A 13,397-nucleotide genomic window follows, 5' to 3' on the forward strand; every position below is an offset into this window, starting at 1 on the left:
CACGAGATCCATGAAATTATACCAAACACATATCATATCCATAAACAAAAACAAACTTATTATCATCACAATTTCATATTTAAATAAAGGCTTAAATGCTTACTTGGTCCCTATGTCCAGTGATAATTTTTAGTTTAGTACCCAATTTTAAAAGTGCATACATTAGGTCCCTAAGTTTTCAAAATTGTATAACTGAAGTCCTATCCGTTAAGTTGGTAGAAACGACGATAAATGTTAATTGATGTGGCAAAATACATATCCAATGTGGAAAAATTTAAATACCATCACCTTCTCTCTCCCACAAAAGGTAATAATTTTAATCATTTTGAAAAATCTTAACAAATAAAGGTTTTATTGCCTAGAATCTTTTTCCAATTCTCTTTCCCTACAAAGACTCCCATCATCAAAGCGTAGATTTCACCCAAACTCTATCGATAAAACCGTTGCGCTTGTAGAAAAAATAAAATTTTTTCTTTGCTCCCATGGCTTCCTTGTGTCGCGGTTATTCGAAGACCCAAATGTGCTTCTTCAAGATTCTCCACATAATTTCGTCCACTCCACCCTCTACAAAACAACGAGAAGAACAACAAGAATCCTTTCCCAGCAAAGGGGTTGGCATCGATTTGAATCTCAGATTCTCTTCCCTTACAGAATCAAAATCTTCTAGAACCGACAGGGCCTCCGCCACGCTTCTGAACAACATCGAAGAAGAGCAAGAAGAAGGGTTTCCAGGTAAGAGCTTTCAACTTTCAGAGAAACTTAACGACAACCAAAATCTTAACAATGAAGTTAACGACGTTCAAACGTCATTTCAGGGATGCGATAGTAATTTTCTCAATTTGCTTATAAAAGCAACGAGCGTCGTCTCTAGAAAAGACGAGTCCAACTCGGAGGAAGAGAGGGGACTTGGTATTGAGTCAACGACTCAAAAAGAAAATCAAGAGAAATGGAAAGAAAGGTCGGTGGTTATTGATATATACGGTGGCGTTTTGGAGGAGAAAGAACCAATGGTCCGATCCAAGCGAGGGAGGAATCAAGCGTTGTCGTATCGATTCAGAGACTCGGTGGTTGAACCGTTGAAACACGCCACTCGTTCTCAGAGACCGTCATCAACCTCACACCTTACAAAACAACTTCTTAAGGAAGAATGAAGCAATGCTAAGATTTCCATGGAAGAGAAAGGAGTAACCTGCAGCTCCACCATTCTAGAAAAAAGAGAAAAGGAAATTGGGGATTGGGGTTTGCAAACCCGCGAGAGAAAGAGAACCAAAATTGGGGATTTATTTCCCCAATTAAAAACTAGCTCCACCATTGTAGAACGAAGAGAAAAGGAAATTGGGGATTGGGGTTTGCAAACCCACGAGAGGAAGAGAACCAGATTTGGGGATTTATTTCCCAATTAAAAACCCTAAACTTTCAATATATACGTAACCCAAAATCTGCTTGCCACGAGATCATTTCTTGCATAGCTCACATCTACAGTAACCTCAATGTTATCAATTTTAACACCATTAAACGGATAGGACTTCAATTATACAATTTCAAAAACTTAGGGATGCAATGTATGCACTTTTAAAACCAGGTACTAAACTGAAAATTACCACTGAACATAGAGACCAAGTAAGCATTTAAGCCTTAAATAAACTCGATACATGTCCACAATCCATGAAGCATCAACGATTCAAAATAAGCATGCATTGAATCCATATATAAATCACTTCAAAACAAAGAATAATTAGAAAATCACAAAAAACATTAACACTCAGACTAACGCTTAGTGCAAAACCCCTCGCAACATGGAGCACTCAACACTAAAGCTCTCGCATCTTCATCTTCAGTGGTAATTGACACTCAACCGTACCTTGTCATTACTCAACGCTAAACCATTCGATATTTTTGGTCGCTCAGTGACACAAACCTAGTGCTCAGCGGTCTGGAGCTGAAATGCTCCTAGACCTTCACTACAAATCGATCACTCAACGCCATATTAGGGCTGCTAAACGCCATACCAGAAAACAAAAATTTCAACACTTTGAATTGGTGAACCAGAAACCTGTTCAAATGACCAAATTGGTAACTCTGATGCACTGAATGATACAAGAATAGGTTTAGGTGTCTGAATGAATACCAATTTACTCAAATTGCCAGATTTTCAATCTTTCAACTTAACACCCATAAGACAATTTCAAACCACACAAAATCAATTCACTCCATCATATTATTTAACCATTAAACCATCAATTAGATAAACAAACAATGATAACTCTTAAAGAGAAGTCAAATAATTCTAAAAAAAATGATTTATAAAAAAAATAATGTTTTAAAAGAATACAATTCATTTGTAATAAATTCTTTATATTAAAACTATTTAATATTAAAATAATAAAATTTCAGTATTTTTAAACCACTGTAATTTTCTAAATCTTTACCCTTTCTCTTTTTGTCAATTAACTTTATTAAGAACGGCTTTCGAAAATTCTTCTTAGAATCAGTTCTATAATTTGATGTATTGAGTTTTTAACTCGAGAAACTCAACAAAGATGAAATGTCAAAATTTTGCATCTTCATTTCTTTTCTTTTCTACAACTTGATTTAGAAGTCTCAAACTCGTCAATTTTAATTTCTGAACAATAGGATTCTTTTTTCGTTTTTGATCATCATTCTTGTACTGTAGTTTAGATAATATAACAACCATTGAATTTACTCCACAAATTGTAAGTAAAAATATATTATATTTTTGGTTCAGCCAGTGACTTTGTGGGAGGAGAGGGTGGAGGGAGAAGTTGGCCAGGATGGTGTCGGAGCAGGTGGAGGCAATGACAGTGGGATCCCATGCCTGGAAACATTTATGGTAGCGGAAAGCAATTGCATAACTTAGATTCCTCCATTGTTATCTTAGATGGAAATCCAACAATAGAAATGTCAATAAATTTCAAGACGTAAATTATCAAGCTAAACAAGTTCGAATCAGATTAAACTAAAAAAATGTTAAATGTAAGTTAAATAGATTTCAACCAAACTAAGTCAATTTGGTAATCCACCAACAACTGTTATTAACTTTTATCATTTTTTATAAATTTTTTATTATAATTATTTCATTAGATTGACAAATTGAAAAATTTTAAATACAAAAATATTATTTTATAATATTTGAATAATTTAAATATTTAATTTATTTATTTGTCAAATTATATAAATTTTCATTTTAATTTTTCACTACTATATTTATAAGTAAACACTTTGTATTGTTATAAAAAAATTGAATTAACCCACATTAATTGTTCTTCACTAAATATACATAATATTCAAAACAATAAAATATTTTTAAATATTTTCAACTATTAATTTTATAATAATATTTAATAAAATATGCAAACAATTTATATTTATATAAAAAAATAAATTGAATCAATTCACCTCATACTTCAATAAATATATAAAATAATTTAAAAAATAAAACATTTTTAAGTGACATTTTTAAGCGATAGATCAAATCATATAGAATTTCTTGCTAGTCAAAAGGGAATTAAGTTTAATAACTCATTTTTAGTTCATGTAAGCCGAATTAGCTAACTTTAACATTGGTATCCAACATCTACTTTATTGAACACAATCAATCAAAACGGTTACAACGGTAAAATGTTTCATTTCCAGGAATCTATTACAACAGATGAAAAACAAATTTGGTCACAGGGTAAACTTACAGTCACAATGAAATTTCAATCATTTACAGTGGTTGGAGGGGAAAAGATCTAATCTTGCATACATGCATGTGAATAATCTGTCAGTCCTCCAAACTATTGAACAGAAACATGGACCAACATCTAATTCAGCTATACATACTAATCTACAACACTGTTTAACCATGTAGCAAGACCAAAGAGACATGCTGCCCAAGGTTCTGCACAGAATTCCCCAAATTAAAGTTGTAAAAATGTCCATTCCCACGGTTTGGTTTTGCGCATGTATATATTGTTATATTATATACACACAGAGACCTAATCTAATGCACAACTCCATGCCCAGTAGCTAAGAATGTTTCCTTTCCCATTTCCCTTCACGTCTGCTGTCTCTGTCCCTACGTTCTCCAAGTTGCCTTGACTTGCTTCCTCTTGAACTGTGCCTTTGAGAACCGTATCCACTAGACGGGCCTTCAAATGCTGAGACTAATTCCGGATCTCCAATGCTGCTGGTGTCCCCTGAATCCTTGCTTCCGTCAACATTTTCTTCGTACATGCTGCCGGTGTCATCCTGTCGGTCACGCGACTGTAAAATAGTAGGAAGTTGTCCCGTGAATGTCCGAGATCCTGAAAGAACTATAGTCGGTGAGGGTACAATTGATGAGCTGGTGGAAGGAATTTCAGACTGTAAGCTTCCACTACCAGCTCTAGTGCTCCCTTCATTACCAGATCTTCCATTTTCTCTTTCGCGGAATCTATCCCTGGGTCGGCTGAAACAAGTTGAGAAACCCAGAAAACCACATGAAGCAATTTATAATGCCAGCCTCGAAACTAACAATGAGTCAAGTATTTTAAGAAAAACACAACAGAAGAGGATGTAATAGTAGCAAAGAGACCAATAGAAAAGGACTCAAACTTTTAAAATGATTCTTGGACCATGGCATGGGATTTTCAGGTCAGGTCACATGTTAGGCCACATCAAAATTACAAGCCACTTCTACAGATAATTATCCCTCTCCCCCCTTGAAAAATAAATATTATTCATTAGGAAGGAAACATAACCAGAGCTGACAATGATATTCTTCGAAAGACAAAAACAAAACTTAAAACAACACAACCAAAAAAGAGACAGGAAGGAAACTGCCATTACTGCGCCAAAAGGCCAAAAATACAGCTAGAAGTCACCCTCCACCAATGCCATGATAGCAAACAAGAGACCAATATGATCTCTTGCATCCGTTTCTCTCGCTCTCAATATGCTCGTGACCTATTTTGTCAGTATTCCACTAATGAGTTTCCCCAAAAAAATAGAACTCCAATTAATCCCCTCTTTCATTTCTTCTTTCTAGCATGATTTTCACCATTTTTCTATTACCTAATCTGGTTTGCCACTCTAATTTCCTAAACATTTTTTTTTGGGTGAAATCACTTGCAGGTGCTGTCAACTTCTCTATACGAACAAATTCTCACCAACGTTCAAAAAAATTGACTACAATTTGCTAGAATAACACTTCTCTCAAATGTACTGCCTCATCTTTGCCCAAGATGCATTGCTCCTATCTGAGTCCCAAATGCACTAATCTGGTCACATCTTCACCCTATGTGCACCAGCGTTGCCTCTATCCCAGAAGACACTGTTACACGCTTAGCATGCTAATGATCATTCCAACTACCTTTCTAACAATTTCTCCTACTTATCAAACATAGTCGAGTTCTCTTAAAAGATTGCTTTTGGTAAAACTGAATTTGTATGGTTTTTATTTATTTGTTGGGAAATAGATTATTTATTCTAACAAGTTTATAGCTAAGTGAGCTTCAACTAGACAGAAATATGAGAAATATTTATCATGTCATCTTTAGAATATTTTAGATGATCTCATCCGTTTCAGCATCTCTTGCATCCATTTTTCTCACTCGCATCACCTTATATATTCTCTTTCCCATTTAAATTTAGAATCTTATCACTCTCACAAGTAGAACTTAAATGAATTTTCTCAGAAACCGGACTTTTAAGCCTCACTCAAACATCACAAGACTGGTTTATAAGGTGACACCCACTTATATACTATAACTTCACCATATCTTTAGTAGATATCCAACACATTCTCTACTAAAAATTGAATCGCAAGTGTGAGATTAGATATTTGTATGTAGTCTAATAACATAAGAGTGTCATGATGGACCTAACATACTATGTTACGACAGGCTCTAGCACCATCGTAAAAAGTTGATGAAAACTTATATTTATAAAAAGAAGTATCATTAAAAATAATATAAATAATAAAAATAACTTATACATAATTTATAGAATAGGTTCATAATTAATAATATCATTAAAAAAGTTCATAATTCATAAAACACCCATATAAAACAATGAATAAATTTACAAATTCATAAAAACTGGTCATCCCATCTTTTTTCTTCAAATTCAAAATAAACCCTAGACAATACACAAAAGAGTAAAAGCAACATAGGTGCAAATAGAAAAAGGAATAGAAGAACATAAGGCAGCAGCGAAGGTGATGAGCAAGGGTGGAGAGCACCAAAGATAGTAAGGGTGGTGAGCATGGACAACTAGGACGAAGAGAGTTGCCGAGCGAGAGCGACAATCACATGGGATTGTGAGAGTATTAAAGGTACATGAGAGGAGGAAGAGAAAATGAGAGGATAGTAAGGAAGCCGGAACGGTTGTTAGAAAGTTATTGAGTGAGTAAAGGAGGGAACCTTATAAACAGGGTGTGTGTGTTGTACAGGGGATTAGTTAATTCTTTTGTATACTTGGGTATAGACTGGATATCTATTTCCGTGGAGGGAGAGAGGGCTTCCTAGGAGTGAGACATTGTACATTGATTCATACATACAGCAATAATACACATACTATTTTGCTTTTGTTTGTGTTCTTGAGAGGAGGAGAGTGTTGATCGACTTCTTGACTAAAGAAGCCTATCAAATTGCGAAGCCGACAATCACAAGTAATCCCGAGGGTGACAATCGCAGGGGATTGCCATTTGCAAGGGTGGCGACAAGTGCGAAGGTGGGACCGCCAATGAGTGCATTGGTGGTTTCAACAATGGTTGTTGTGAAACTCGTGCCTCATGTGGGTCTTCTCCTTTGGTTTCAATATGCAAAATATCTACACAATGCACAATCTTCCGATCCATCAAGCATCCTCGCATAATCACTTTGATCCACCCAACTTCCGATCCAATCTCCATGTTAGCTCACTTGGAAGTGCAAACTTGCTAGATTGTACGAGTTTGCGAGTTTACTCGTGATTTTAACAACACTAACTATAATTGAACCATATCTCCAGTGGGATCTCCAACAAGATATATAGACTAGTTCTTGGCTTATGCTTTATGGCCAAGTGCTGAACAGTTTGATCCTTGATACCACCTGGTTCCCTTCAACCATTCTTTGGGGTCCAAATCTGCTAGTCTGATCATCACTACAAAACTGTTGATACCCATGGAAACCTTGCTTCCACCCACATTTTCTGCATTCATACGGCCACTATCATCTAGTTGAAAATACGACTATAAGATCGTAGAGAGCTTGCTTGAAACTGTACTGCATCTAGAACGAAGTGTAGCCGGTGCCTAAAACTGTACTGTATCCCATCCAAAAAAAACTATACTTGGTGAACCAAACTAGAGGAAGGTATTTCTGGTTATATGCTTCCACTAGCAGCTCTTACGCCCTTTACTACCAGATCTTTAATTTTCTCTTTCACGAAATCTATTCCTAGGGTTACTATAGAATGAGAAACCCACAAAACTCCATGAAGCAAATACATAACCATGGAAAAGCACAAAATTCATCCATTCTTTCCAACAGAGTAGACAAAGAAACTAATTTAAATCCAGAACACCGTATTTGTGTAACTGATTAACAGCTTACTTATTGTGAGTGGAGGATGAAAAATCACGCCGAGAAGGTCGAAGTCCTGATTCTGCTTGCTCTATCTCACGCTGTAGTTCTCTCTGCATATAATTTAAGAGGTAAAAGTTATTTCAAAAGCCCTAAGCAGGAAAATATGCAACTACTAAGCCTACTCAACTCATGATGCAGAATTTTTACTTCTGCTACTTTCTTTGATTAAGGAAAGGAAAAATATTCATATCCATATATAATCATAAAACAACAGCCTAGAACTGAAAAAGACAAGCAGAATGGAATTCAACAACCCACTAGCAGTATGCTTAAGGATTGCTGGAATTGTTCCACATGGCACTTATAAGGAATACTGTTCATCTACAAGTGATTAAACAAATATATCATACAACAGCACATATCGTTATTTGGATGCTATCTAACATTGTTCTCTTCAATAATTTGGTATCTAGAATTCCTCCCGAGGCAAATTGAAAAAGGGGAGTTTATGTCAAGCAACTACCTAGATTTATTGCCTAGGAAGGATCTGCATTTGCCAGCACACTCAATAAATCTCTGTATAGCTTAAAGTTGATGACCCTAGGCTTTGTTTTCCATCCTCAGCATTGCCAGTCAAATGTAGTGAAAAGATGTTCCACATTGTCTGGCAACACATAGGATGCTTCCCATAAGACCTGGAAATCCTCCACCCTTGAGTTTGACTTTAGTAGTGAGTTAGGCCCAACCAATAATGTATTCATACTTCAATTTGTATCACATATCTGTATCCAATACATTAGGATACTTTAATTATAGAAAAGTATATTTGCTTAGTGTATTGTGTGTCTAATGGAGACCACACGGTATGTATTTATACTAATTTACAGAATCACTTAAATTTCCACCTAATAATTAGGAATCAATCATCCTAATTTCCTAGAATAAGTAATAGTTAATTATCCACAAATATGTAATTGATTACATTCTAATACTCCCCCTCAAGTTAGAAGTTAGAGCATATATGTCATATGCACCAAGTTTGTTACAAATGTACTCAACCTGAGGGCCTCTAAGAGGCTTGGTGAACATGTCAGCTAACTGATTGCTAAAGTTGATAAAATAAGTAATGATTTCGCTAGAGAGCACCTTTTCTCTAACAAAGTGACAATCAATCTCAATGTATTTGGTTCCTTCATGGAATGACCAGGTTTGATGCAATGTGAAGTGTAGCATGATTGTCACAAATAAGCTTTGTTTCATGGATGTCCCCTATTTTTAGTTGTAGTAGTAGTTGCCTAAGCCACATAAGCTCACAAGTGATTGTTGCCATAGCACGATTTCTGCTAATGCACTAGATCTAGCAACTATATTTTGCTTCTTGCTTCTCTCCATGAGATAGATTTCCTTAGATAGGAACACAATACCCAAAAGTGGATCTTCTATTTGATGGTGATCTTGCCCAATCCACATCAAAGTAACAAGTGATCTTAGTATTCCTTGTCTTCATAGAATAATCCTCGTCCTAAAGCCTTTTTTATGTATCGAAGAATAAATGTCACAACATCCCAATGGCTATAACAAGGGACATTTAGAAATTGGCTTACCACACTAACCAAGAAAGTGATGTCAGATCTAATGAAGGTGATATATTTCCGGTCTTTCAATGGCTCCACCTGACCAAAAGAAGCTTGATATTGGGATCCATAGGAGTATCACAAGGACAACAGTCAATCATACCAGTTTTAAGAGTATACTTGTGTTGATTAATGATAATTACAGATGCCTATGAAATATTTTAGAGAGCCCAAATCTTTAGTATGAAATTGTTGTGAAAGGTGCTCTGAGTTGTGGAATTCTAATCTCATCATCACCAGTAAGGACAATGTCATCAACATTGTTAAAATGTAATCAGTTGTTGCAGATTTGTAGGAAATTAACCGTTACATAATCTAGGAAATTAGGATTATTGATTCCTAAATATTAGGAGTTTTTATTATAATTGATTTTGTATTAGATTATAAGTACATACTTTATGGATCAATTATTAGGTTCACCCCGACTGACGACCTTCTCTTATGTTGGTCGTGCATCTACCCAACAGATCAAGCATCTTCTCTGTTGGCCGAGCTTCACTGGTGCACCTTCTGCCTCCCCCTCACACCCACGCACCCCTTGTTAGCCCATTTCAGGTACTTTTACCACTGTTTCGATGATTCCATGTGAAAAAATGATCAAGACGAGCAACTATAGCTCCTGCACTACTGCTGTCCTGCTATGGTTTCAAGGTCAAGGCCATGCTGACCACTTACCAAACAGGCCAAAGACATTCCCAATAATGATCAAGCCCAATGGATGCGAATTGATGCCTCTTTGTGTAGCGTTCTCTAAATCTCTATTGATGTCAAATTGCAGCCTCAATACCACTCCTTTACTTGTTATGATGTGTGGAACAAAGCCAAGAGAGTATACTCTAATGATGGTCATCACCTTTACAATATTGTTTCCATTCTTATCACAGTGAAGCTGGAAAATCATCATATACAAACATATCTTGGTAAGCTCGATCACTTAATTGATGATTTTGAGTCACTGATGCCTTTCACTAATAATCAGACAAACATGTTGAACAACGTGGCAAGTTTTTTATGGTTTCCTCCAGAGTTTGACTCTATCCACAATCAAATCTTATTTGGCACAGTTCTTCCATCTAACAACACCGTTAGTGAACAATTAATTTGGCTCTTTGTTCCTCACATGTTTGGTCAATCTCATGTACCTCAAACTAACTCCTCTGCTTTTTAGCCCCAATCTTCCTACAGGGGGACGAAGTGGAAAATGTGGTGAACGCCCTCATTCCAATTTTTGTCAACGGTATGGTCATACTGAGGAAGAATGTCGTACAAAAATACCACAACAACATAAGACAACTAATATTGCTCAGGTCAATTCTCCAAAACCATCTGATGAGATTTCAAGTTCCGTTGCGTCGGAAGTCCCACATTGACTAGCCATAAGACTAATTTAAAATATATAAGTGCAAACCTCACATTCCAAGCCGGTTTTGTGGAGTTGAGTTAGACTTAAAGTCCACTTCTTAACATGGTATAAGAGTCTGATTAGAGCGTATCCTAGCAATATTTGTTGTTTGATGGACATATTGTTTCACCTGCTATCCGACCGCTATTGGACCACTCACTAATGTCTAGTCTCACGTTCGAGATGTATATACCTTAGCATGAGGGGGGGTGTTATAAGTGGGTGCAAACCTCACCTTCGAAGTCGGTGTTGTGGAGTTGAGTTAGGCTTAAAGTCCACTTCTTAACACGTTGATTCCTATAATGAGTTCCTCCAATACAAGGCAGCCACACAACCTACACAACCTATCGCCGTTGTTGCTCAGTCTGGTAATCTTGTACCCTATATTTCTTAGTCCCTCCTCCCTTGGACCTTGGATTCTTAACTCTGGTGCATTTGACCATATGTTTGGTAACAAATCCCTTTTCTCTCAACTGACTTATTTGGATTCTTTACCCTTTGTTACTATGGCAAATGGCTCTCAAATGGAAGTTAATGGCATTGGTCAAACAATCTAATCTTACCCTAGATTTTGAGCTGTTTATTCCTGAGTGTCTTTTAAATTTAATCTCCATAAGCAAGCTCACTCACACCAAAAATTACTCTATCCTTTTTACTAATAATTTTGTTCTTGTTCAGGATCAACATACTGGAAAGACGATTGGAGCAGAACATTAGTCTCAACGATTATACTATCGGTCACAATCGGTTGCTTGTATCTCCACTACATCTCAAGCACTTGAACATTAATGCTTAAGTCATCCTAGTCTACCAAAATGTGTCTCATGCTTCCTAATACGTCTCACAGTTCATCTTTTCAATGCAAGTCTCGTCAGTTAGGAAAACACACTCGTCATATATATGGTACTCGAGTTAATAAAGTGCTTTGTCACCTTTTGCCTCAGTTCACCTGATATTTGGGGTCCTAGTTGTGTTTGTTCTACTTTGTGTTTTTATTACTTAGCTACTTTCATGGATGATTTCTCCTAATGTACTTGGTTATTTTTTAATGAAAGATCGTTTTGATGTTTTTTCTATATCCCTATGTTTCTCAACTGAAATTCAAAATCAATTTGGCACCTCTATTAAAATTTTACGCACTGACAATGCTCGTGATTCTTCCCAATTTCAGTATTTTCTGAGTTAACACAGTATCCTCTATCAAACATCTCGCTCTCACACACCCTACAAATCAGTGTCGCTGAAAGAAAGAACCGACACTTGGTTGAAACTGTCTGTACCCTTCTTGTTCACCAAAATATTCCTCTTCGCTTGTGGGGAGATGTTGTTCTAACGTGTTATTTAATCAACTACATGCCTTCCATCGTCCTTAATAATCAGGTTCCTTACTCTCTCTTACATCCAACACAAGATCTTAACTCCATTATCTTTACTGTAAAATGTATTATAACATTAACTGGGTTTCCTCTGGAGAGAGGACCCAAACAACATACAACTTTCTGGTTATTAGAGAGAACCAAACTCTCCCTCCCTAACCTTCACAAGTTACAAAATAAAGATAGTAATTGCTAAAACTATCCATTCTAACTTTATAGAAGTCAGATGCAACTAACTACAGATAAGTAACGACCTTACAATAAAATAAATCATACAGTTTTCCTTCAACTGTAAACCTTCCCTTTGAACCTATCAACTTTCTTGGCTTTGTTCCATACATCATAACAAGTAGTAAAAGTGTGGTATTGAGGCTGCAATTTGACATTAATGGAGAACCAGAGAACACAAAGAGGCATTAATTTGCACTTGATAATTGGGTTAATGTAATGCTGGTCTCAGTGTAAATAGGGATTAGGAATAACCAAGCAACCTACATATATCTTGAAATTATTACAAGGACCGAGCATATTGAAATTTTCTCCAACTGAACTGGTGATTCAGTGGTTGAGCCTATACAAATTGCGACTCACATTTAAAATCTAATGACAGATTGTTTACTAAATGGTCCTTGCCTCAGCTATGTTTGAAACTACATGCCAACTTCAATAGTCTCTCTAGAATATTAAGTTTAGTAAGTCTTAATGTGCTGGGTTAAATAACTTAGGAGTTTAAATAATTGTATGAATCAGTATATCAGTATTACATGTTTACATCACGTTTAACAATAACAACTCCCGTAGTGGGATTACCTGTGTTTGCCTCTCCTTCTCCATGTCCAGATTGTAACGCAATTCCTTTGTTTTAGCACGCTCTATTTCTAGCAATCTTTGTCTTTCCAACTCCTTTTCCATTTCAACTGTTCTTTCCCTGTTGAATAGTTACTAAAATCCTCAACTTCCAGTAAAAATATCAAAACAATACAATATCAAGCACCAAAATACTCAACAAGAGCTAAAACCTATCAAGTTCTTGTAGAAGTTCTGCTTCCCGTACAGCCGCTTCTTCCAAATGTTTTTGACGGGCTTGTCTCATAAGTAGTTTCTTTTGCCTACGGGCTGCAATATCTTCTTTAAGTTTGGACTTTTCTCTGATAACATAATATAAAAAAGTTTCAAATACTTTGCCACATTCCTCAACAGCATAAATGGTTAAGATTTCAAAAAAGGTGAGAGACCGAAAAGAAAGATAACGTTTAAAACACACACAGACAACAAAAATTGACAGTAACCCCATAGTTGCCAATGATTTCAACCAATCATAAAATGATTCAAGCTTAAAGACGAGCAAAACCCTACAAATCAAACCATCAAGAAGAAAATACTTCTACAGGGAGATTTACAGAATAGCTCATACTTAAAAGCATGCAAACCC

At 36.1% G+C, this 13,397-nt stretch overlaps 2 protein-coding genes across 4 annotated transcripts in view; one reads left to right on the top strand and one right to left on the bottom strand.

Moving 5' to 3' along the window:
• The first annotated feature begins 364 nt into the window (after positions 1 to 364).
• Positions 365 to 1,361, top strand: LOC148195598 (uncharacterized). The gene has a single exon (XM_088093922.1). The coding sequence runs from the start codon at positions 483 to 485 to the stop codon at positions 1,149 to 1,151; it is 669 nt and encodes a 222-aa protein (XP_087950048.1). The 5' UTR covers positions 365 to 482; the 3' UTR covers positions 1,152 to 1,361.
• Positions 1,362 to 3,615: 2,254 nt separating this feature from the next.
• The window catches only part of LOC124847524 (uncharacterized), a 37,259-nt gene continuing 27,477 nt past the window's right edge, over positions 3,616 to 13,397 (bottom strand). For 2 of the 3 annotated variants that reach the window (XM_047325030.2, XM_088094438.1), the window contains exons 23-26: positions 12,985 to 13,113; positions 12,776 to 12,893; positions 7,581 to 7,663; positions 3,616 to 4,450 (exon numbers count right to left, since the gene is read on the bottom strand). In XM_047325030.2, coding sequence (XP_047180986.2) covers positions 4,030 to 4,450; positions 7,581 to 7,663; positions 12,776 to 12,893; positions 12,985 to 13,113 — 751 coding nt within the window. In that variant the 3' untranslated portion in view covers positions 3,616 to 4,029. The remainder of the gene's footprint in view (positions 4,451 to 7,580; positions 7,664 to 12,775; positions 12,894 to 12,984; positions 13,114 to 13,397) is intronic. The other variant, XM_088094439.1, reaches the window with a different exon arrangement.

This window comes from Vigna umbellata, chromosome 7 (genome assembly GCF_029865625.1).
Source record: "Vigna umbellata cultivar VRB3 chromosome 7, Vumbellata_1.0, whole genome shotgun sequence".
In the NCBI taxonomy this organism is placed as follows: domain Eukaryota; kingdom Viridiplantae; phylum Streptophyta; class Magnoliopsida; order Fabales; family Fabaceae; genus Vigna; species Vigna umbellata.